Here is a 26,638-nt window from a genome sequence, read left to right on the forward strand (position 1 = left end):
GTAAGTAGACTCTTGGATATATCCTTTGTCTATCTCCATGGTTCCTCATGGGAAGAACCACCTGATGGAATTTTAAAAATCTGATTCAGTGACCAACTAAAAATCAGTTGAAACACAGTTGTGACAGTAATCAGGAAAATAAGAGTGGGGCATAATAACTCTAATCAGAGGTGCAGTAGCCGTCATCCTAGAATGATTCCACAGATAATGCACCACTTACAATCTAGCACTGAAGCACAGAGGGTCAAGTGCTTCAGCCTTGGCACAGGGGTTTTCAATGGAAATCTGTCTCCATTGAAAAGCTAGTACAAAGGACACAAGACTGCAATATAAAACTTTGCTATAGAGCATAAAGAGTAGCTTGAATATTGGCAGCAAATTCTTTAGTCAGATGAGACCTAGAGAGCTTTGTTTGGCTCAGATCGATTCTGGCACGTTTGGCCTGATGTTGGCCTGGAACAATGACTGAAATCATTGTCCTGACAGTGAAGCACAGTTTGATGTTATTGGTGAGCGCAAAAGGTGTTGGAGAGGTGACATTTTTAGATTGCACCATGAATTCTCATGAACTAGATAATTCCCTGTCTCCAGAAGCCTGGCAGAAGAAGAATAGTGTAATATGACAACAATTCAAAGCGCACAGCAAAAGAGTTTCACACAAGTGTTCTTAAAAAATAAAAACTATGAAATGCTCAAGTATGTGTCTGGCTTGGATCAGAATACCTCTGTAGTAGAAAGTAAAGAAATGTAGACTCAACTATTTCTCTCCAGGAGCTTTTATAATGTTTGTGTCTTTCACAATAAAAAGGATTGAGAGTGTTATTACAAAATAAATAAGTATGAGCTTTAAATTCCACAATGAAAGGTGTAGTGACTTTTGTTGGATTGAATTCGTACTGTGAAGTCTGTTAATGCAGTTACTTTAAGGTGACACAGTTTTGACTCATTTCACATGTAAGTGATACATAAGTGGTACAGGTGTGCACTCGCTTTTGTTGAAGCTGTTTATTTACAGCCTTAGTGATCTTTCCTACTGACTTGAACTACTTTTAATTACAGTAGCAATTAAACGTATGAAACGTTTTGCCTCTGAGGATGTGAGCTTCTCCTAGGATTCACAGGGATAAGAGGTAGTTGGGATAATTTCCAAGACAGAGGCACATTTTTTATGACCTGGCCACTGGCAGCACTAATTTAGATAACCATAAGCATATACTTTCCTGTGTCTCTTTTGTGTGAGTGCTGTGCATCTTGTCTGTGCCCGTGTGCTAAATCGAGTCTGTGTATAGAGCGCATTCACAAACAAAATGCATTGAAAGGGCTAAAGAAGAAAAGGCCGGCTTTAAAAGAGGCAGTTTCAGTCAGTCGCAGTGAAACAGAACAGTACCTTAGTTGAATATTGTGGTACCTCATAGAGAGGCCGGCCATACACAGTGGGTTGCCATGCGTGGGTCGTGGTATCTAGGGAGTCTGGCAATCTTTCGAACTTTGAGGAAGGCTTCAGAGTAAACTATGGCTGCAGCAGACACTGCACTGAATCATAGCAACAAACCAAAGATTTAAATGTTATTTATTATTTGCTGCATTGTTCCATCGCCACATGACAGTAATTATAAGAAACCACATTTGCATAGCATATCTTACAGCTCTGCACTCAGTTTTTACTTAGATTGTAGTTTGAATACAATCTTCAACTAAAGAATATGTAACTATTTAGCTCTCTGCTCCTCCACAATCACTATTACTTCAGGTTCCAGTGTTGGATTTGTTTGTTTCTCGCCCACCTTGTTCTGTAACATAGTCAAACCTTTCACTTTTATTTGGTCAAGGATAAGAAGAAAGTGGATTTCTCTGTTTTAGATCAGTGAAATGTCAAACTATGCCAACTACCTGATGTAAAAAAGCAAATCTTTGTTTTGTGTACTAGTCATAAATGAATTTAAATGTAATTCAACTACTCTGTACTCTATAGTTTGCTGCTTAAATGAAACCCTAGGCAATTTGACTGGCACCCATCATGTGCGTTGGATTTATTAAAGTCTTTGTGAGTTAGTGTTAGATAAGTAGAGTTACATCTTGTTGGGCACATCAGTAACATTGTTTTGACATTCTTACCCTCCACACATTTTCTTTTAGCTCAGCTCTAATGCTTTAGTTTAATATTTCATTGATGGCAGATCAATTATACTCAATCCCATTAAATCAGCTGAGACACTTATGATTCATGTCACCCCATGGCCTAGAAATAAAAATCTGAGTCATTCTTAATGCTGGTGTCCTGGTGGTAGCATGATGATTGTCTGACAAACACGTCACCTGATGACCACGTGATCCTTAAAATGAAAAATTCAAACTCCTCAAGTATATTTTGTGTATTCATTCACTTTTAAATAATTTTCACTGGATAAATGTAATGACTCATTGTCCACTTGTGCTTTGTTAACTGTGGTTTGACTGCTTTTATATTTGAGGCCCAAATTGAGCCCACTATGAATCATTAAAATAAATCCTTTTAGCCTTTCATTTTATTTATGCTCACGTAATATGTTATATTTTAAGGAGTATGTATATTGCTAGTTTTTTAAAACTAGACAGACACGTGAAGTTGCTGCACTTTTACTTTTTTTTTTAGTCTAACAGAAACCCAAATTAGTTGCTTTGAATTTATTAATCGCTGGAAATCGTATTTTATTAGTTTTGAGGCTTGTGCACGACCACATAAGATGAAGTCTTCCATTCCTCCAAAGTACCAACTTTGTGTCCTGGGTCCTGGCAGAAGAGGCTGCAGGCTCGAGGGGCAGCTGCAGCCTCACACCTCACTCGTGCCCGTGTCGGGTGGCCCGGACGGCGAAGTGTGAATCCTTGTGGTGCAATCTACGTCTGCACTATCGCCGGACTGACAGGGCCGGAGGTCCAATGAAATAAGTCGACATATTGAGGTTGTCAAATCAAAGCCAAAGAGGAGGCGCTGTCCCGTCGTCGTCTGAATGACGTCATGCACAAACAGCTGGTCGTTGGCAAATATCTGAAAAAATGTAGACCAGCAGAGCGTCTGAGAACTGCACTCGGGCTGGAGCCCCTCACAAAATATTCTGCTTTTAACGATGTGGCAACTGGAGCGCCTGGGCTCAGGATGTAGCCCTCCGAGGCTCCTCTTGCTTGTTTACACCTATCTCTGCGCTGTTGGAGGTGAGTTTCCATTCAGTGAGTGTTGCTTTTGATTCGCGGAGAGCTGTTCCTTTTGTCGGGGTGCTGAAATCCTCCCAGCAGCGGCGGCAGCATCTCATCCTGTCTCTGGCTTCAATTCAGTCTCCGAAACATCCACAGCTGCTGCTTTCAGTCTCGGCCACTGACAAAACGGTTTTCACGAACACGGACCTGCTTCGGTTACGTGACGTATGGGGAAGGATGCTGCTAATTATGGCTCACAATGCACTGAGTGAAGCTCCTATAGGTTGTAGGCTACGATACGGAGGTCTAAATGTGGTCACAAGAAAACAGATCAGTCCGGATGTGTTGACTCTTGTTACCTTTCATTTGTTCTCGTTTTGCGGAGACGTGAAGGCTCAAAGCCAAGTTAGTGCACGCTGTCACGGCTGACTACAAAATGTGACCACAGTAATGGGATAAAGGGAAAGGTTAAGTCAAACCTTCTTGTTTCCCGTCTTAAATTTAGCCTGCTTTGATAGGAGATGAGGACTAAACTGGTTTAACTGGATAATGGGACAATTTTGAAGTTGACTTTTGTAAAATCAAGTTGTTTTTAGGTTTTTAAATGTATGAAAAGTGCAGCATGCTCTTATTATTTCTCTCTATCTGTTTCCTTAAAAAACAGAAGAACCTAAGAGTATCCTCCTTGATTTGTTTTCTTTCTTTAAACGTCTATCCACGAAAATTTCTTTGCTGCTTCAAGACTGAGGTGTGCAACAAAAATCTCCCTGTGTGATAACAATGAATCCATACCTACAGCACAGACTGTACTGGCTGTGGCCACTAAGGACCATACAGGTCTGTCTGACTTGTTGCTGTTTTGCTTTATCAATTCTAGTAACTCATTCGACATGTTTGGCTTTAGACAGAAAGCCCAGTTTACCCATTTTACCCTTCCTCCCCTGCTTTCTTGGATATATCTCAGTAAAACAGAGACAACAGAGAATTAGAGCTTATTCTTTACCATAAAATAATTTATGTTAACCCACTTGATTGCCAGGCAGATTCTGCATGTTTAGATGTGTATGAATTGTTAATGTTTTATATCTCTGGTGCCTGCATCTCCCATTGTGGAAGTGGAAGGTCCAGTAATCTTTACGGCTGCGTGTTATCTTCGAGGCGTTTGTTTCTGTAGGTGGATGTGAGGAGGATGGAGGAGAGAATAGTGTTGACTCAAAATTTGACTTTATCGCTGGCCAGTATTAAATTTGGTGTCATTTAGTGGCTCTTGTTTCAGATGGTTGATCTTTAGCAGCTGTTTTTTTTTTTTGAGAGAGATTTTAAAATCTGCTAGAGGAGAAGGAATTTCAAAAAGCAGCAATTACTTTTTGCTGTTCCAAAAAATAAAGTTTAAAGACAACCCAGCTAAGTATTAATGGATAAATCCCATGTTGAGATGACAAAAAGCAGGATTATGTCTATATTAAGCCTCTAACAGAGTAAAACAGTGGTAGGGAGGTGCTCATTGAAGAGATTATTGAATCTAGAACTGCACTGTGAGAAAGCCTGTAAGCACCCGGCTGCCTTTATCTTCAAATGAAACGTCTTTATTTGGCTGGCAAACAAACAAACAAGCATATTTAGATATTTTGGCATGTTTACACCTTCAGACTTAAGTGAAGTCTCTGTGCGTGGCTGCTGGAGTGTCACCGAGCCCGGAGCTTTTCACGCATAGCTTGAAAATAGATATGTCAGTTCATTATTCTAATTTTCTGTATTCATTTTGTCACAACAACCTCAGATCTTGAGATCTCGACTTGTTTGACACGTAGCCTGTCTTGCCAATTAAGTGTGACGGTAACCACCTCGGTATAGCTTGCACATTAGAGAGCAATGGAAATCACAAGTATAAAAATGTAAAGGCGAGGCTGTGACAGTTGCCAAAGAAACGCGCCCTGTTTCAGGATATTCAGTACTTGCAAGACACTGATGCAATTAACATGTACAAGCAAAATCAAGCCTTAAATATTAACTTGTGATAAAAATGATGATTAAAAGCTACGCTTAGGAAAAATTATTTTTTAACATCCTTTGGCTATAAACCCCTCTAAGATTTTAGTTTGTGCCAGTAAAGAGGCAAAATGACAATAAGCAAAGGTTTTAAAAAAGGAAGAGTTTGATTTTCTTAGTTCCCTCTACCATCTCTTGACCCGCTGTGACAGCCCTGACCCTCTTAGTGAAGGTGTATTTTTGATGATGAATGGTGGCTTTCATGTACCTTAGATTATGACACCTGGAAAAAGTGACGATTAGCAATTAATTCTGATTTAAGGATTCCTCTTGAATAGCGTAATCACCATTCACAGTCCTACTTCTAGATGTGCAAAATCGGCGGCTTCTTCTTTTTTTAAACCTCTTTCCGACCGATCCACTGTAACCACACTTTTTGTGGGCTTAGCTGCAATCTGTAAATGGAAAGAAAAAATCATGTCTGTTTCTTTCTAATCAGCCAAGCAGTGACTGTAGGCTTACTGCAGACTCCAGCACTGTTAGCGCCAAACTCACCCTTTTGAGTTATAGCACTTCAGGCTGTGACCCCAGTCACAGTCTGTTAATGAAAGGGCAAAGAAGAAACTTAATGTAAAGAAGGCTCACATACACCAGAGATAACAGTCCAGCAGAAGGCTGGAATGAGGCTCAAATAAAGACCTGGAGCTTTGTATGGGATTAGGATTTCACTCTTGACAGCAAACCACTTCACTCTTCTCAGTTTCTGCTTCCGTAGTACATCTTTAGTATTCAAGGTTGCCTCCATAGGTGAGTGGATAATGTCGTGGGGGGAGAAAAGAACAGAAAAGAGCTATTTTGCTCCTTTTACGCAAACATAAGAAAGTATTGCGCATTCAAGAAAAACCTATTTCTTTACACGTCTGCACCTCATTGCCTTTTCACTCGTTTTATTTATCATTTTTTGTTTTGTTTTGTTACTTTACTGTCATTATTTTAGAGGTCCGGGCTCCTATTCACTGTATTCTGAAAACAGTGGTGTGAAATTATTTATATTTTTGTACAAATTGTAGGTGAGACAAAAAGAAAACCCAAACAATGTCACCACAGGTATTGCAATTTTAATGGCTGACACGCAGAAAGCGAATGCGCCACAAGTGAAAGCATTTTCCTCCAGTGAAACATCAAAGTGCCACCGCATTATTCCCGTAATAATCTGCTGCCTTCTTTTCTACCTACTTGAGTTTATATTTATGATAACGCCTCGCCTAAAAGACGCTTTATGTTCTAGTGTAGCAATTAAGTGACTTGCACACAATTTCCCCCAGATTTTGCCCACCCGCTGGCTGTGCTTGATGCCAGCCCAGCTCATGTAGGTAATGTGGCAGATTACACCTGCTGCTTGTCTGCTGCATTTATATGGAGAGGCTTTGGTGGGTGTAATCCAAGGATTTGACATTATGCAGGACGTGAGCGAGCCTGCATACATCCGTCTCCCGCAGCTTCTTTTAAAGGAGTTAAAAGTCTTTGATCACATAGTTTGATTATTTACCTCTTAAAGAAATAATTTGCTGCCTCTGAGGTGAAACTCTGTAAGTCATTACAGAGAGTCACCTTAAAACTGCTCTCTAGTCACAGCAGTGATAATACAGGCATACTGGGAAATGTTCATAATTAAATATTTATTCTTTGTAAGCAACAGCTTTAATCATGATTCAATGCTTTCAACGATGTTGATATTGGTCTGTTAGTGAGATGGTTGTTCCAAGCACACAGCTTTCCTAATTGAGATGTGCTGACAGTTATTTCATGGGCTACCATAAACGTCCGTGAAGCTATAGATACATTGAATACATGAACATACAAATAAATCCAGGGTCGTTTCCAGCTTAGCGGTCATACTACACTGTGCAACACATTTAATAGATTATAATAGTACACTCTGCAGTCCTTCTGTAGTATGTAGCATGCCATATGGATGTCATTTTTTTTAAGTTTTAAGTTTCCCAGCTACAACCATGAGTCAAAGCATATGGGATGTTCAGTCAGTTGAGTCAAAGTTTCTCTCCCTCAAACCAACCACTGCACTTCAGAGTAAAGCAAAGCACCCGCCTGTTTTGTCTATCTTTTCATTGCAACTTTGCTTCAAGATTTATAGGACGTTGTTACTTTAAAGTAATAGTGGCAGTAAAACTGTTTTCCACCCTGTGATATAGCGCCCTGCATTGGACACTACATCACTTTGATCACCTGACTTTTCATATAATACCATTATTAGGTCACGTTTTTATTTTCTTGCAACTTCCCATTAACCTCAGCTATAGTTTGTATGCATTGAAATGAAATGGTAACAGGCCAAACATGATGCGCACATCAGTATGTTGAAAGTGACTTTTAGTTGTGACAAATCAGAGTAATGGCTTGATGAGGCTTAAAGGCTATCCACCATCACAAATATTTTCGGGACACATTCCTCTGATTCTCTTCCCCGCAGATTGCCTTTTTGTGACTGAATACTTCACCCGTACGCCTCGTAAGCTGAGTGCTTTCAACTCCTTCGCCAGTGTGGAACTGTTCCACTTCAATGTGCCTGACGACACCATGATGGCCGTATGGAATCTCATCACCTTCAAGGAGCAAGGGGGCACGTTTGGAGACAGCTGCCCGAACCGCAATGTGACTGTGTAAGACACCGAGTTTGGCTTAACACCGTTCTGTTGTGTTCTTCTTCTCCAGATGATTATAAGCATCTTAAATACACTTAGAAAAATAAGGGGTTATAGCCTTCACGCAAGGGGAAACTTTAAAGCCGTTAGCTGTATGAAGCTTTATGTATTTTTGTCAGTCTCCTGTGTCTCAGTGATATAGCGTCTGAAATAATGGACGCGCTTGTTCCATTCAGATATGAAGAGCTTATTATTAATGTTCTGTATCTGAAACTGTACCAGCTGTGAGTGTGTGTGTTTGTCATACAGAAACATGGCCTTGGAATCACTTGCTCTAGCAGAAACCAGAACAAAGACCATTTTGAGTGCTTTGGCAGGTGTTTATATGCCTGTCTGTCTGGATTGTCAGTGTGGTGGTGTCATAACTGTGCGCGATACAGTCAATGCTCTACAGGTGCATAGCTGAGATCAAAAGAAAGGTCAAAGATGGATATGTGCTGAATAAATTAACTCCTTGCTTGAAACATCTTTGTCTGGTGTATAAACGTGTGGTCTGAGAACTTGTTGCTGTGATTCTTATTTGTGTATAGGATGCCAGCTGTACTTCTGCTGTTAGCTGTTCCCATGGATAACTTTAATATTTAGCAGATGTTCCTGTTGTTTATGACAGTATTAGGCCTAAGGAGGCTGAACTGTGGCTTTGTGATTAATAGGTACTTCAGGTCCGGGGCTCCTCCAGTAATCAACCCCCTGTACACCCGCTTCCCTCGGGATACAGTCATCCCAGGGTCCTTTGCTGTGACTCTGACCTGGACTCTTCCAAACCGTACAACAGGAGCATTCAACGTGACCAGCCCTCTCCCTGGAGACTGGTTCCTGGCGGCACATTTACCCAAGGATGAAGGCAAGATCTCAGTCAAGGTGAGCGTGCACATTTATCACAAATAAACACCAGAATTCCTACAGCTTTACTGAAAACAAATACTCGGAATGAATCTCTGAACCACTAGAACCACTAGACCAATATTGCCAGCGTTACATCCACGCTGTGAAAAATAGAAACCCCTCTGCACTCAGTTGTTTAGAGCAGTAAATGAAAAGACTGCATCATGTTTGTGTTACACATCATTCACCACTTATGACGGGTAAAATGTAAGCTTATTTGTGTCAGAGTGTTATGTATCATAACTCTAATGATATCTAAATCATTTTCTTCATGCTTGCTTAACTCCCCTTTGTGACGGGGAAAAAAAAAAAAATTAAATAAAAATGATGTAAGTGATCCTTGGCATTAGTATTCCAGTATGTGCTGCAGAACCTAAAGAGGCTGAACAGTGTCAGAGAGTTTTTCTTCATCTCATCGTGTTCTCCTATTTGGCTGCATAAACACCTGCTGATTTCCATTTCAGGGAATTTATGTGTCACTGGCATGGTGTTCACTTGTGCTTTGTGGTTTCCACTGACTGGCAAAAGTGCATCTGAAATACACAACAATCAAAAATATAATCAGAACCTGCCAGCAGCATCACATATACAGAAGAATTGGTTTGTTTTGGGGGATTTGGGGATATAAGCCACCATGGCTCAAATGTGACCAGCTTCCAATGACACACTCTATAGATGGAAATAACAAACCTTTTAAAATTTTGCTTTCTGAAGCAATTTTCTAGCAACCAAGATGTTTTTCCTTTAGAAAAATAGACACAATTGGAAGCAATGCAAGCAGAAAAGAGAGATGTGCGACGCATTTATAACAATCTCAGTTTAATACCAATCTTAAGAGTAAGTAAGGATTTAGCAACTGAAAACAGAGTCAAAGAGAATAACTGCATTTGCTGAAATGTCCTTTATTGCAAATAGAATATACTACTCTTTACAGAGCAAAATTGGAGTTCTGTAATACCCTTTTTATATGTCCCTGTAGAGCGCACTGGATGCCCTTGAGCATTTCTATAAATGAAGGGCTAATATTGTGAAGAGGTACATTTGTAAAATGTTCTTTTAAACTTAAACAGGTAGTTGTGGTACCTATACCAGATAAAAATGTGAGTGCAAATGAAAAAAAAAAACCGAAAAGAAAACAAGTCAGCAAAAGTTCCCTAATAAGGTACAAGCCACCGTCTACTTGCTAACAAACCTCTAGGCCAATGCTACACCTTTTCCAAGGGAGGGGACAGCTTTCTGCTTATCTCTGTGATGCCAGTGGCAAACTGTTGTATTTGACACTTTGGGATGAGAATGTGTTGACAGGTACTATGTCCTGGCAATACAACAATACTTACTGCTGACTTAAATACAATAGCATACAATTGAACAGAGTTGAGAACACAAGCTCTAAAAGGTTTTTATTTTTTTGCAGCTCTCCATGTATACCTGATAAACTTTGACATACTGTATATTCCAAAGCGAACCTTAAAATTACATCGTCTTGGTGGGCAACTGTGACTGAAGGAGCTAAAATAATGCATTTAGACAGGGTTTCATTAGGGAGTTTTAGTGCTTTATGGCTCTAATGGAGTTTTAGAGGCTTTAACATCTTGCCAAGAGTGAAATTCTGTGGAAAATGAATGAATGCCCACATCGCTTTTGGTATGAAGAAGGTCAAATGTAAAGCTATTGAACATCAAAACCGTTTGGGCTCACAGTGTAAAACCATTTGCTCTCAAAAGCCCACATTGGTTGAGCTTTTATTCAAGCACAAGGTGCATGTGCATGTCCAAGCGACAGGCTGTAATAAATCAAAGGGTCACCCCAGCAGCTTCCAGACTAATGACATGCCACAGTAATTGTGACTCGAGAGCAGGAGGGGTCAATGATCAGTTGACAGAAACGAAGGGCCTAATTTGGCATTCACACCTGTCCTGTTGAATCAGGTGCAAAAGGCTTCTCTTCATTTTACAAACAAATTTTACAGCACATCATGTGTAGAAACTAATGCACGGTCTCTTGGCTCTAAATCAGTCTGTCTACTCGGCTCATCTCACAAAGTAATGCACATCAAGCATTAATGGTTCAGAACAACACAAGTGAAATAGTGGGTGCATGTTACGCTGTGTGGCAGGGAGGGGGAGGACGGAATGATATTAATCCAGGAGGCTGACAGGCTTAATGCACACAGTCCATTAGGAATTTTCAGTCGGTCTGAATGATATCTAATCTCCTCTTTACCAGCTTTTATAAAAATTGGTGAGTTAACCACAAAAATACAATCTGAACAACTGCTGCTTTATCTTTGTAGGGTCTGTCTGAGGAATGCCAGTATCTGTTCCAGCCTCAGCTCATTGTTCAGAGGCTGATTGGGATTTCAGTACTTTACCCTGGATACTTCATTGACCAGATGATCCCAGTCCATAATAGATCTGCACTTTATAAGTAAGTCACCTATGTGGGCTCCTAGAAACCTGACAGGGGCTTGACTTTGAGAAAAGACACCAGGAGAAAATTGCGTTTTTTTTGGGGGGTTTTTTTGCAGCATAACACTTCCCCAGCCTAATCCTTCATCTGCCTCTTAAGTTATGAGTTTTTTTTTGTTTTTTAATGTATCTTGCGATTTCATTTTAAAAGATGCAATTCCTGTGTGTGATTAGTTTGCACACCTTTATCAACTTCACCTACTTTGAGTCTTTTGAGTGGAATAATAAGATTTTGCTTCCAAGGTTAATCTTCATTTTTCCCATGGTCTTTGCGATGATGCCTAAAGGAAGGAGAGCTGCTATTATGAGTGCTGCATAAATGATGTGAAGGGACTATAATACTACATATATTTTTATTGAAGCCTTATCTTAATTTTCTCATGATAAAATATATAGTATATCGATTTAACATAGAAGCCTTTGCAGAATAGATGTGATGCACAACATTCAACAAATCTAAAAGACAATTATTTCAATGAAGCTGACTTACATTATGTTTACTCAGTAGAGGTCTACATTTTATTGTGTGGTATAATGCCTAAAACTTGTGTTTATGTGTGCCTGTGCAGAGTGTTCATCCCCAATTATATATCAAAGGTGAAGGTTCAGCTGGTAAACTGCAGCACCAAGAACAAGAGTAGTGACAGTTGTCCCGTGGTGCTGAAGATAAGAGCGCGGGCACCGCCAGTGCATAACTCAAGTGCCCTCGACTGCAGGGAATGGAACCCTTGTGAATTAGTCACCCTTGTACCTGCCTGGGAGCAATGGTATTATATCCTGGTGGAGAGATATCTAAGTAACTCTGACGTCTACTTCCGCATCGGGGTGCAGGTCACAGGTGAGTGTGAAGCTTTTTTGCCATATTTTCTGGCTAATGTTAATTTCAGTTGTTTGTAGCAAATTTGTGTTCTTTATTTATATCAGAATAAACACATTATAAACACATAAAAAAATCATTTCAATAAGCTTTAGACCTGAAGTAAAAAAGTCATAAAGTCAGAATATGGACTTTGTTGGTTAATATTACATAACTTTCACTGCTATTTGCTTCTGGTCATTCAGTAAAGCCTGATTTAGACTTCTGCAGGAAATTTGTTGTAACTTACAACATAGCTGGAAACCCCTTTTAATCTTATGAAAAATGTAACTACATGTGTATATTATGGTACACATCAGGTCAATACAGCTCACAACAACTAAATGGCTTGGTAGGTTACATCGCAGGGTTAAGAAGCGTGTCCTGTTACGTCGTAAGTTACAAGGCAGATTTCCCACAGACGTCTGGGGGAAATCTGCCTTTAGACACTGACCATTTATAATGTCGCAACTGAGGTTTGACTGAGATTAGACTTTTCGTTTTAAATCGGGGGTTTTAATAATAACACTGCATTAACCATAAACGAATGACCATATAGACATTTTTTAAATTAATATTCCTTTGCATAGTCACTCCTTTTCATGGATTTAAAAATAATTGGACAGCTGACTGATAAGCAGTGTCATGGCCAGGTGAAACCCAAATCCGCATTAATTCCCAGTAAATTAAGAAGATACAAGGTCTGTACTTGAATTGGTATTTGCACTTGGTAGATGCTCACAGAGCTCCTTATGTGATCCAAAGACATGTTGAAGTAGTCAGCAACTTCAAAAGATAGTTTATCTCAGTATGGGAACGCTCAAGAATAGAAAAGCCACAATAGACTTAACTCAAAAATATCTTAAAATGCCAGTCCAGTTCGGGACCAGTGTTCTTTATACAAATCAAACTACTAGCGGAGTGATGGCAGGAGAAGAGTATGGTGAAGGAAAGGGAGCGCTTATGATCAAAGCATGCCGCATCATCTGTCAAGTATGGTAGAGCCAATTTGATGGCATAGGCATGCATGGGTGCCAGTGGAACTGGGTCAGTGCAGTGTTTTGATGATGAGAAGTAGTCGAACAAATTCTGAAGTGTATAGTGATATAGCTTTTGTTTTGTTTTTTCATGGGATTCAGTCAAATGCTGCAAAACTGAAGTGATCCACAGAGGGATATTTACCCAGAACATACTGCAAACAAACCCAAGAGCTTCTAAAAGCAAAGAAATGTAATGTTCTTAAATAGCCGTAACATTCCCCTGATTTCAGCCCAGTTGAACATGCTTTTAAGTAAAGACAACAGATGGCAGAAAGGACTACAAAAGCAGCTCTAATGAAGCATCTGAAGATGGGGATGGTGCTCAGCTGTGAATGGAGACACAGACAGCTGCAGACAGAGTAGTTGTTCCTGTTATACCTTTTTCAGGTCCACCTAAGAGGGAACATGCACAGGTGTAGCATAGTTCCTCCTCGGTTTCAGATTCAGTACATTCATCAATAATAAATTATTTCCATCTAAATTTGAATAAAGTCTTTAATGTCTGTCATTATATTAATTTAGATATTAAAAGATCAAAAAATTTATAAAATGGTTATAACAAAACATATATATACTTTCTTCTTTTTGAGAATTTCATCATTAAGCTGTATTTTTTATCTGGATTTTAAACTCATGAAAGTAAAATATTCAAACCAACATTAGTTTTATATTTAATTAATTATTTATTATTTATTATTTAATTGGACAAGTGCTGGAAAAGCAATTGCAAAGAACAAAAAAAGTGCGCTGTAAATGCCTTAAAAAAACTTATTGAGTTAGATTAAACTAAAAATTGAGATGCTGATTAAAAACAAAGAAACAAACAAACCCCTTACCTTCTGTTTTCCCTAAATTTCATGATTTGACCTTTATAGATATGGAGATTTAAAATGAATAAATAAAAAATGTATTCTGTTCAAATTTAAATTTACATTTTAAAATGAAGACATCTTTGTCCATTGGTGTTATAGCTTGATTTAAATTACCCTTTAATGTTTAATGACACGACATATTCAGCGCCTGTTGTGATTGTGATTCGGAGCTTTATAAATGAACTGAAGGTTTTTCACAGTGTGAGGTTTTTGAATTAAACTATTTTACCAATTTTGCCAATTAAAGCATTTTACTGCTTTACTAGATGTTTATCTGTTGGATTTCTCTTTTTTTTCTTATTATCTGCAGATAAATTGCGGTGTTTATCCATGAGCAGTTTGTCTGCAATTGTATTTATTTTTCTTCCTGCTGCTTTAAAAGACCAAGCTTGGGTGGTTTACCTCATAAATTAGGCCAAACAAAAGCTCAGAGTGGATCTCTGCAGCATGCCATATCAAGTATTCAAAGGTATGCAGTCAAAGTATAGAGGATTATGGCTTTCAGATGCACATAAAAGACTAAATCTTGGGTGTTCTACTCGATTTGTGCTTATCTAAGCACAAATCGGAAAATGTTTTTCAAAGACCGTCCACAATGCTCATGCATCTGACAGTTTATGTTTGATGGGATAAGGGATGGCAGACACAGTCAGATCATCAAGAGGCTTCTTCAAGAAAAGACTGGAACCCAAACTGAGGTGATTCGTGCAGGATTGCTAAGAGGCAAATGATACCATCCTTAAGTGCTACATGCTGTTTTTGGGTTGTGGAGAACCGAGATACTCTTTATGCTCCCTCAATGGGGATAGCTCACAAATCTGTGGGACGTCCACTTCCATGTAGCGATCCCCTCCCTCTGCTCGGCACTGTACAGTGCACTTTGTTACTATGGCAACACAGACACTAATTATTCACACTCTGTCTCTCCTCCTGTCTGCCAGGCAGATCTTACTTGACCTTTTGTGGATTTAAATTGGAGAACAGCTCAGGTTGAGGGAGGAGACCATCTGGAGTCCTCACCTTTCTTTCTGTTATTGGTTATTGTTGTTATGAGCTGTCTCAGAAATATGTGCCCATAGTTGAATTCGGTCCAATTTACAGGTGTCACGGTCGCTAGTAATACAAAGTGTGATAAAACTAGGTTGCACTTTATTATTTATTGTTGCTGTTTATAAAGCATTTCATCACTGCAGCTTTTCTGTCCTCAGCAGACAACTGAACAGGGTTGATGTGTTATGCTCTAAATGAAAGGGGGAAAGCTGCCCACACAAATACAGTACAGTACTTATTGTGTATATACATTTAGTCTTGCCACTCAGCAGCCATTTTTGTTGGATAAGAGCAACTGCCCATCTAAATGAATGAAAAGAGACTTTAATAAGAGACTTTTACTTTAATTGTAGTGGTCACCAACACCTAAATATACATCAATATAGAAGGTTTACAGCTTAATTTAAAAACCTACTCGATTTCAGGACTGAATAAATACAATGCGAATGCACATCTTAGATACAGAAAGCCAAGAAAAACAAAAGGTGGACTTCTCTATATCATCACAGAAATAAGTTAATATGTCTGCCACCACACAGCCGAACGTATCATGATCTGTATTATGTATGATGTGATTGGTTAACATGTCTTCTGGTTTAATTATTGGTTGGCTCTTTTGGTTGACAGATGGGTGACATTTGCCTCTTCTTCTATAGATTTTTCTATAGATTTTTTTCAGGATTCTTCAAGTGCTCCATCTTTGTCCTCCGTCTACGAGGCTTTACAGATTTTACACAAATGTTACCTGCAGCTGCAGTATTCAGTATTTTTAGGCGTTCTCCACCTGCCTGTACGGACATCAAAATACTTCAAACCCTTTCGAGACAATAATATGCAAACGAGGTTGAGCTAAAAAGCCTTTGAAATCCTTTCCCCTTGGGGACTGTTGGTATTGGATGATACTTTGCCATTCGACATCAGTGACCATTTTGCATTGATTTTCTATGTGTTGGTGGGAAACATACAGTCTACAATCAAGTTAGAGGCAATCCACAGCACTGAATCTTGGTGTATATGTTCTGGAAGCCAGCTGAACTAAATAATTAGGTTTCAGTTCCATTAATATAGTGCCAAACAACAACATGGTTTACTCTGGGTGCTTTACATATATGTCAAGACCTTATAGAAAACCCATTAATCCCCATTAATGAAATGCTTTCTGTGAGAAAAAACACCTTCTAACAGAAGGTTTTTAACAGGCAGGGTGGGCGGCTGCCTTGGTGAACAGTCGGGGGTCACAAGAGAGCAGAGAGAGAATAAATGATATTGAGGAACAATAGCAAACAGTAAACACTGCCTGTAAGCACGGATCTAAAACACAGAGCTGCAGCTCAAACATTTATAGAGACTCTGTTGCTTATAGTGCATATAAGTGCAAATTAAATAACAGCATTGTTTTGACTTTTTTTTTTCCTGAACAGATTGCTCCAAACCCAGTTTGTTGAAAGACCAAGCACAACCCAGCTCCTCGATGAACATGCCTCAGTCTTTTGGAACAGCGATGGGTTTCTCCTTATCTGATACACTGTTAATGGCAGCCCTGCCAAGCCTGTCCCAGAACAGCAGTCACCTGCACACCTCAGAAGACAGCATCATTTACCTTGCACCGACTGCAGACACTAACAAGTGTTGGCCGATCCGTCCTACTCTGCGCAATGAGCTGGACACCTTTTCTGTGCACTTCTACGTCTTCTTCGGTCCAAATATATCGATTCCACCGGACAGGGCTGCCGTGTTCGCCGTCAATCTAATGCCCGTTTTAGACAGCGGAGGAGTCCTAAACATGGAGCTCAAACTCAACATGGTGAGGTTTACAGATGATACAACTATTGTTTCTTTCATAATTTCTCGCAGTATTTGTAAAATTTCGAGGCACTGCTAGCTCATCAAATCAGTATTATCATCCTGGTCCAAGGAAGGGATTTGGCGCAAGATGCTGGACAGTGCTCTGGCACCACTCTCACCGTTTGCTTGCTGTGTCCTGTGCAGGGATCAGATTGTTATCAGAAAAGTAAATTTGCAACAGTCATAGAGGAGAAAATCAGCAGCTAGCAAGGGTGAATAACTGGGCTCACAAAGTGCCTGGCTGAGCGCGCCTGCTAAATATGGATGCACGTATGGTCATAGACTTTGCTGTGGGAACTGAAAAAGTTCACAATGAAACAGGCGCCAGTGTTTGGGCTTGTGGCATATGTCTCTAATTGAGAGCAAACAAAATGCAAAAATCAGCCAAGCAGGATTTAATATGTCTGTGTTGATCTGTCCTTCAGATAGTAATGGCATTAGGAATGCACCTGCATTGGCTCTGGAGGTCTACAGGGAGCCAGAAACTGGAGAGCTATAGGCTGGCAGATGGACTTTTAAACATTTTACTTCTAATGGAGAGAAAGCCAGCCAGTGTTGAGACAGCAACAAGATGAAGCACAAAACACTAACAGATAGCTTTGATTGTTTACTTCTAAGGAACATCCTGACAGTTTGGGAAATATTTCTTAAAATATCGGGTCTATCTCCCCACATTTAAAGATAGAGTAAAAATACTGGTAAACGAAATTTGTTGCCCACAGTACCAGTGATTTAGCTCAAAAGATATAAACAGTAGGAAATGTCAGACATTAAAAAAGATGAAAAAGAGCATTTGCAGCAGCAGACTTGAAATTAACACTAAATCTATTACGCTCTAGGTTTAATAGACAAGATAAGCCAATTAATGAGGAAATTAATGTCAGATTAATCATAAATGAAAGTAAACCCTAGGTGTAGTGCCCCCCCCTACAATCCCGTCCTCACAGGTTTGAAATTGTCCAAATGCAGCTATATACTGTTTCTCACCGCTTCAAGACTTTATAATAAGCCAGACTACACATCCATCATCTCTACTGAACACACACACACAGATGAAATTAATGATCGATCTTCTCATCTAACCCCCGGTAGGAAAGCAAACAGCCTTCTTTCCAAGATTGTCAGAGAAAATTTTTAAAGGAAATGAAAATAATTGACGGTAATTCATTTAACAGTGTATCAATGGAGTTTGGGATTGCTGTGGCTGCTGTCACCACCCACAAAGGCTACGTGAGCCCCTTGGCTTTCTCCGTGGTGTGCCCATTTTCACCTGTTTACTGTATCTGTCCTTTATCTTGCAGCAGAACCTCTCTTTGTATTTATCGGTGCTATCTTTGCAGTAGCAAAGTGTTTTCCCTGACCCCTTTCACCCTGCATTCAACACCCCGGTATACTCCCAAGTGTGTGCTGTTGGTTAATTTTAACTGGGTGCGCACTGCAGATGTCACAAAGACAGTATGCTGGGGTGAAACCTGGTTGGTGTGATAGTTGTATGAGCCGTTAGATGTATTCTTCAGAGAGACTGTCATGCTATATTATTCTATGAACAGATTTAACCCCCCTCGGCGATGATCTGTCACTTGCTTGTCACAGGCGCAGAATCCAGTCAGCCGCTGCCTGTGGGGGACTCTGGCAGATTTGCAGGGCTTTAGGAGACAATAGCTGGACCTGCTTGTCTGCCTTGCATCACTCTCTGTGCAAAAGTGTGAAAGGAATGCATATGGCTTTTATTCCCACTGATGCCTCACCTGGCAGTTGATCAGTTTAAGTTTACCTTTGGTAAGGCTCACGCAGAAAAGAAATAAGAAACAGTGTAATGAGCGCATATTCATGAATGCTTTGGCTAACCCTTATGCACTAGTACTTTTGTCACAGTAATAAACTGTTTTGGCAGCATAAAAGTGTTTGGGGGAGTAGATTAAAAAATAAACAAGTGTGATACATGAAAAATAATGCTTACATAATATACTAGGTCATAATAGCTAAACAGCCAGGGACAAACAATAAATATGTTTTTTTTAAACTATATTAATTTATTATGTTCATTTATCGTATTCTATTTGTAAGTTTATTTTCACATCCAGTATTTCCACGGCCATTTATTTTCATATTTTTAATCAGCCAGTGAAAACTAGGCGTTTTTATGGCAGAGTTGTGCAACACCATCTGTCATTATCACACAGGAGAGGTGTGAAATTGAATGCTAAAATAAATATTGATTAAAACAATCATTCTAAAAATCTTCATAAATATATAATTAAACATATGCACAATAAATAATACATCTAAAGAAATGTAATATTTCTCACATCTTAATTCTGCACTACGTGCATCTTTTATTTAAAATAATAAACCAATTTAACTAAATACCAAAAAATAAATTACAAAAAAACCCCCCAAACTAATAAAACTTCTTTTGTTTTTTGCTAAGCAGCATTCATGTGGTCAGAGGCTGAAACATGTGCTTTAAAAGATATCCAGATAGCAGATATATTATTGATTAAAATTAAAACCCATCACAGAGATTGGGGTTTGGTTTAATTAGTTTGGGCACTGGGATATGGAGGCAGTATATACAGCATATGACAGCTTGTCCATGTTCTTGCATCAGTTGGCGTTATGTACTGCCTGGCACATGTCATCAGCATAACTTCTATGAAACTCAGCAAAGCAAAAACATGTCAGTCTACAACACAGACAAACTGGCATTCATCAAACCTTTTTTTCTCCTCTATTTTAGCAATCAGAGTTGATGCATCAGGGCTGTCGAAGTGATCCTTTTAAAGATTTTCCACAGTAGTTTTCTTCAGTCTTTAACCTTGAGCCTTACTTTGCTGGTAGATAGCACCCCTGATTGAATTATGGGTCTGCCACTCACATTCACCAATCATAACTAACATCTGCATAATGGATCAGGCATATAAATCCTAACATTAAACATGATTAATATAGCAATGCTCACAATCATATTACAAAAGGCTTTACGAGTAAAGCCAATAAATAAAAAAAACCCCATACAGAATCAACATTAGAATTCCAGACATGAATGTGTTCTTAAAGCAGAACAACAATAGAATATTATTAACAACACATCACATAATGCCCTGACAGCTAAAGCTATTTTAAGAAGTGATTGAAATCCTTTTAGAAATTCTGGGTTCTGGACAGAAATGATGCGGTGTGCTGAGAAAGCCAGCATCCACGCTGAAGGGAAATTATTTCAGACAGATTTGAGAGACAGAATGAGCCTCAAAAGTTATCAGTGAAATATCAAAGAAGCAAGGGAATATCGTTGTTTCGAGTGCGTGAACGGTTTGGATGATAGATTTGAGAGTGATCACATATATCACATAATCTTGTATCTTGAGATAATCTTTCTTCCTTAATTGCATGTGTTTCCTGGGGAACCAGGATGTTTATGGGCAGATAATGAAATGAATAAATGAATCACTGAGATTCATTACTGGTGGAATAATAAATCATATTTAAAAAGTGCACTGATTCTGAAATAGTCTTATAGTTTTTTATATTTTAAAAGGGGATATAATTTCTAAAAAATGAAAACAAGCTACACATGCTCCATTGATTTTTGAACATTTTTAGCTTTCTTGGCTAACCAGGTTGGGAGCACTTATATTATAGATGTGCTTTTTTAACTTGCAAATAATTTACACACATGTGTGTGTCATGTTATTTTGAGTAAATACACCAAAAACAGGATGGACATCGTCACATTTTGGCTTCATGTAAACTTTAACCCTGTAACAATTTTCATAGCAGCTTGAAATTGCAGGCTGGGGTAGGTCGAGCACTCCATAGTGGGATTTGTTATTTCATATCCGACAGCATACAGTTGAATCCTCGCTAAACCTTGACAAAGTGTATTTTGTGTGAGAGTGCAAAACCTCACGATTCTGTCAGTTTAAACCGCTTTAATACTGCAGTATTACTGAATCAACAGATGCTCAGGAATGCATATGAAGCCAGCAAAAAAGGAAGTTAAAATTGGTAACTCATTTTTTAAGAGTGAATTCCAAAAAAGTTAACTTTGAGAAAAGACTGGGACTGTAATCACAACAGTTCAAGATGCTAAGAATTTACATTTACCTCTTTTTTTTTTTGGTTTGTCCTCTGTAGGGATGCCGTAATTTCCCATACATGCTTAAAATAATAATAAAGTAATATGGATGTGGATTTATTTATTTTAATTCATTTATCTTAATTATCCTAATTGAAAAACAAATGTCTAATAAAAATGTTTTCTGTTATTACCTTTGCATCATTAACGCTTCACACACTCTCATGTTGCTCAATTAAAAAAATCTGTCTCTTTTGACTTTTACACTGAGCTTTGTGGAGCTTTCTAGTGTACAAGAACAGCCGACAGCTTCGTTGTTCTGAATGAAAAGTTAGGAAATCAGTGTCACTGAAATGTGTCCTCATTAAGGTATCAGACTATACCGAACGTTTTGCTTATCCATCTATCCTTCCATCAGTCCATCCTCAATTCAGGGTGAGGGGGAGATCCTATTCCAGCTGTCACAGGGTGAGAGGTGGGGGTACAGCCTGGACAAGTTGCCAGTTTATCACAGGGTATACATCGCAGTAAAAGTATAAATTTAACCGTTTAGTGGTGTTTAAGAGCAAGGGAGAAGATTATCGAATAAGACTCACCAGGAATCATCCTTTGCAGACCATGAATGGCTGGATAAACCTTTGTTACAAAAGAAAAAGTCAGAGGAAAGAAATCACAAAAAAATCAATGTGTAGATACTTTGAATTTGTGTTGAAAATTTTATAATAATCCCTCTAATAGTGCTTGACTGGTCAATTGGCACACCAACCTTGCCATCTAGCTACATTGACTTGAAACATCTCTACTTTGATGGAGCTCTTTGACCTGCCAATTAGAATCATATTATCTGGCTTTGGGGTGGCTCTTGCCTGCTTTGCTCTCCCCGTGTTTGCATCTGGTGAGCCACTTTGATATTTGTTGCTTAATCCTTTATCCTCAAACTGTAGAGGAGAGCCAGGATGAAGGAGGGGGAGGGTGTGGGACTCTCTCAAAATGCCACTGGGTGTGATTTAGTCTTCCCACCAAGAGAATAGAGGCCAGATGGTGAGTTTAGGAAGCCTGAAATCTCAGCACCTGGCAAAGTGTTTGTTAGTCATTGCATTAATCAACAACTTTGCCAACTCCCTATATATACATTATGCCCATTTTATGCTAAGGGGGTAATAGAAATCTTATGTATTTAAGAAATAATTGTCTAAAGTTATCCCACAAATGTATATAATGTGAATTTCTGAATGTAAAGTTTTCGTCAGAAAGTCTTCTGATTTTTACCATACTTTGTGGTTTAGTAACTGACCCATCGCTGTACCCACCCACACACACAGAAACAAAAGCTGGAGGTAAATAATGGAGGGGAATTTTAAAACTAATAAAGTGTCAAGTTTGGTGCTTGAGTGCAAATTGACACATCCAGTTTCCTGCTATTTATTGTTTACCAATAGACCAATTTGGACAGCTGTGGCCTCCCTTCACCTCTCTGCAGAATGAACCAATTTGTATAAGCATATGCAGTTCCCGACGCTTGAATAATTCTCCTGGATTTCTTTTAATGCTTGAGCATGTTAATGTATAATTGATGCTTCAAGGCGACAAACTGCCAACGTCTTCATTTACTGTAGGTGCCTCTGGCAGACAGAGAGAGAGCACTTTACTTGATTTGTTAGTTTTAAAGTTTACTATCTCATGGCTGTGCAGAAAATAGACCTAAAGGTAATCATGAACAGTGTTAGCTCACCAGAATGATAGCAGCAGATGGTTGATGGTTGGACGGATGAATGACGTTTGATTATGTGTTTTTCCTGCAGTCTACGCTGAAAGGAGCTAATCTCACAGTGTTTGGCTGCCTCAACCACGGGATGCCACTTTTCTTACGTGAAAACACATCACTGAAATGTGAATCAGGTATGCCAAATTTTGCTTAAACAAAACAGCCACATAGTGTGTGATTTTGAATCTAAGCGAGTTTATTGGTAGAATTGTGAGAACAGCACAAGTAATCGATATTTTTGCCGTGTATGCGCAAAGCTTATTCAGTTATGGACCTTCTCTGTCACAGCTTGGACTGTGTTTTATTGTGTTACCTTTTTCTTCAGAATCAGTGGCAGGGTTTTTCCTCTCTGTGAACACCTCCACTAATATCACCAAACTGAGGATTCCCTACCCACAAACAGGCACCTGGTACCTCAGTCTGCGCTCTCTATGTGCTACTGAACATGGGTAAGACAGAAAGCACTGCTTCCCTTGAGAACTTTACCTGTTTGTTGGTTATGTATTCTATTTTATAGCGCTTCATACCAGTCTCCATATTTGCTATATATTATCTGTGCTTTACATATAGTGTTGTAACTGCTGTAACTTTCTCATCTCATCTTATCCTAAATATATATCAATTAAACCAGCGGTCCCCAACCCCCAGGGTGTGAAATTTCTGGTTTTCAGGGTTTTTATCAGTTTTTATCGTTATTTTTTTAAATCGTTTTTATCATTAAGTCCGTGGTGCAAAAAAGGTTGGGGACCGCTGAATTAAACCAAGTTTTAGTTTGTGTTTTTATGCCTATAAAGAGACATTATTACAGTTTTGGAAATTAATATTTGCTCTGTTAAAATTGTGATACTTGCTTTTATGGTTATACATTAAATATGAACCTCCTGTCAAACAGGAGGTTGAAAAACTTGGCAAAAAGGCTTGATAAATTGTGTCCAATGGTAAGAATCCTTACAGCTATGCCTTCTTTAAACTATTCCTTTAAAATTGTGTGAACTATAATCTCCTGAGTGCTCAACCTCGAAAGTCTCAAAAACATAATTTACAAGCAGGAATTCAACGAAACAAGCTGAACGTCATAAATTTTGACAGAAATTTATGACATTCTCATAATCAGTCCTTCGGCCTGGTCCCAATGCTCCACAGCAACCTCTATGAGACAATATTTGCTGTCAATTACACAAAGACAATTGCAAAATAGGACATTCATATCTTCTGAATTTGTCAGCATAACACAATCACTAGTTTGTTTACCAAAATCAATAATTCATTGCCATAATGAAGACACCATGCTTTCTGTTTGAATGACGAAGCCTCCCTCATTGAACCACATCCTCTGCCATCTGTCACCCAGCAGACTGATTTGGCACTGGCTTCATAAATGTGTGTATGGTGCACACCAAGCATATGACATAGAGGAGGGTTAGATTTTGAGGTTTATCCATATTTTCACACTTACCAATTAGGAAATGGTTTTTTGCACACGTCATAGTGAATTTTAAATCAAACAATCAAGTTGTAATCGAAATGCACACATTCAGTTTTAATTCAAGGGGTCCAACAAAAGTTTGCAAAAAGCTTTTTTAAAAAAATGCTATTGCAATGCTGTTTTATTGGTAGTGGTATTTGGATATTAATAGTATACTTTGTAGGTACCAATAAGGCTTTGGCCTACTGCAAAGGCCACACCAGTGTCCCTCTCTTTCTGTTTTTCTCTCCACGTTTATGTAAGTGTTACTTAACCTGTGAATTCAAGAAGTAAAGTATTTTTCTCTGAGGGTTATTTAAAGTTGGTGCGAATCATGTCAGAGAGAGAAGTTAGAGCGAATGTTTTCATTAAGTTTTGTTGTTGTAATGTTATATACGAGTTCGTAAGTATTAGCAATTCAGCAGATTGAGCTGTTCTGGCGAAGCCTTTATGGCACAAAAATGTGAACAGAATGAAATTAAGCAGATTTTTCCCGTCCCACTTGGGAGTTCCAATTGAATTTGAATAACAGATAATAACAGATGGTGTGGGACGTGGACTCATCCTCACACGAACACTTAGCTGATGTATGAAAATGCAGACAAAGATCAGAGTGTTATGTGCTAGATTTCCACGCATTTGCATATACTAAACCAATCAGGTATCATTAGATGGTAAATGACAGGTGCCCTTCAAATATACAGTGAAGCTGATGTATACAACTAAATAAAAACAAATTTAATAAAATGTTGCAGAAACACATAAAGAAACATATTTGAAGTTTCATTCTCTTTAACTGATTGATTAGCATTTTTTGTTTTTGTAGTGTTAAAGATGAGCAAATTAAGTAAGTAACCTCTGTCTCTGAATATGCAGTCACCTGTAGACTTAGAGTTTTGTGAGAAATTACAGCTGAGTTACCTATTCAAAATAATTAATGAAGGTTAAACTACAACCCTTGGTGGAATAGACATCATTTACAGAAAATTAGTTTTGTAATTGCGCTATAAAGTTGGAGATTTCCGAGGCCTAATAGAATGAAGTTGTCTGACATCCAGCAATGCCGAAACAACCTTTTGATCTCCAGTGTTTTGTGGTGATGAGGGCTTCTGGAGGACACAAGAAAACTAGACAAAACCCCGCAGGCGCCTGAGCGGCTTTGTGAGACAAAGCTCTAAAAGAGCTTGGAGTGATATGTGAATGTCAGCTGATAACATGCTCACAATAACAATGCTGTTATATTTGTATTTAGTAAGTATAATGTTTACCAGCTTAATTTGGAATGCTAAAAAGTGTGCACAGCTATGCAGTCTATAGATCTGACACATTTGGCCATAAACAAAAGTCATCATGCAGATGAAGAACAGTGAAGGCATCACCTGCAATCATATATTTTTGCCTTTTCCAGATTTGAGCAATGCAGCAATGTGACTGCAGAGGTTTATATGCGTGCATACCTGACTCCGTGCATCAATGACTGTGGGACGTATGGACAGTGCAAGCTTCTGCGCACCAACAATTACCTTTATGCTGCATGTGAATGCAAAGCAGGTAACATTTTACTTTAAAAATCTATTGCAGTCCATCACAGTGTCTTACTTTTTCCAGCTTAAATGGACAGCTTTGTTAAATCCTTGTTTATTTATTTGAACTTGTAGTGCACACTGTCAATTAAATTGAAACGAGGTGGTCTGGTAAAGTCTTTTTTGAGTCTGTTTTAATATCTAAGTCATGCAGTTAGTAATAAAAGAGCGGAAGTTGTTTTATGTAAGGGAAAAATAATTAGTACTGTATATATTTAACAACCTCCTTAAATATTTATCAGTAATTAATTAGTAATTAATAAACAGCATGCAAGTGCAACCCTGAATGTATAATTACACTTGATTTTTGTCTGTCAAAAGATTCTTTTGCATATGAAAGATAAGACAGAACTTTTCTTTGAGAAAATAGGTCATCACTGCTGCAAAGAATTTCTAATTTGTTGGAAAATACATCATGCGGAGTGACAAGAAAATGAGAGAGAGCCAGGTGGGATGGCACAGGTCATTTTCCAGAATTGAGCTGACAATTCTGCAATTAAATTGTATGTGCCACTTTTCAGTGACTCATTCAGCAGCCTGGTGTTAATCTTCTAATATAAGGCATTTTGATAAGACAATAAAACACAGTCTTAATTACCAACAGCTTTTCAATAAAAGATGAGCTTATGAAACTAAACAAAGCATGTCCTCTGAGGCTTTTTTAAATCCTGCCTTTGATCTTCTTTTATCAGAGTTGGTTTCTCCTCAGTTAAATTCATTGTCATACTTCATATGTGTGACTGCTTCCTGGCAGACGCTTTGCATTCAGCACTTGCCCTTGGCCCATCTCAGACTGCAAAACCTCTGTTCAACAGTGCTCACGAATATTTAATTCACACTGTCTTATT

General features: G+C 38.7%; 1 protein-coding gene across 1 annotated transcript in view; it reads left to right on the forward strand.

The window, feature by feature from the left end:
• Positions 1 to 2,999: 2,999 nt before the first annotated feature.
• The window catches only part of tmem8b (transmembrane protein 8B), a 33,063-nt gene continuing 9,424 nt past the window's right edge, over positions 3,000 to 26,638 (forward strand). Inside the window, exons 1-9 of the mRNA XM_006790015.3 lie at positions 3,000 to 3,189; positions 7,652 to 7,841; positions 8,537 to 8,744; positions 11,062 to 11,195; positions 11,806 to 12,074; positions 16,476 to 16,858; positions 22,780 to 22,876; positions 23,068 to 23,191; positions 25,616 to 25,758. Coding sequence (XP_006790078.2) covers positions 3,105 to 3,189; positions 7,652 to 7,841; positions 8,537 to 8,744; positions 11,062 to 11,195; positions 11,806 to 12,074; positions 16,476 to 16,858; positions 22,780 to 22,876; positions 23,068 to 23,191; positions 25,616 to 25,758 — 1,633 coding nt within the window. The 5' untranslated portion in view covers positions 3,000 to 3,104. The remainder of the gene's footprint in view (positions 3,190 to 7,651; positions 7,842 to 8,536; positions 8,745 to 11,061; positions 11,196 to 11,805; positions 12,075 to 16,475; positions 16,859 to 22,779; positions 22,877 to 23,067; positions 23,192 to 25,615; positions 25,759 to 26,638) is intronic.

This window comes from Neolamprologus brichardi, chromosome 12 (assembly GCF_056152115.1).
Source record: "Neolamprologus brichardi isolate AB-2024 chromosome 12, ASM5615211v1, whole genome shotgun sequence".
NCBI lineage: Eukaryota > Metazoa > Chordata > Actinopteri > Cichliformes > Cichlidae > Neolamprologus > Neolamprologus brichardi.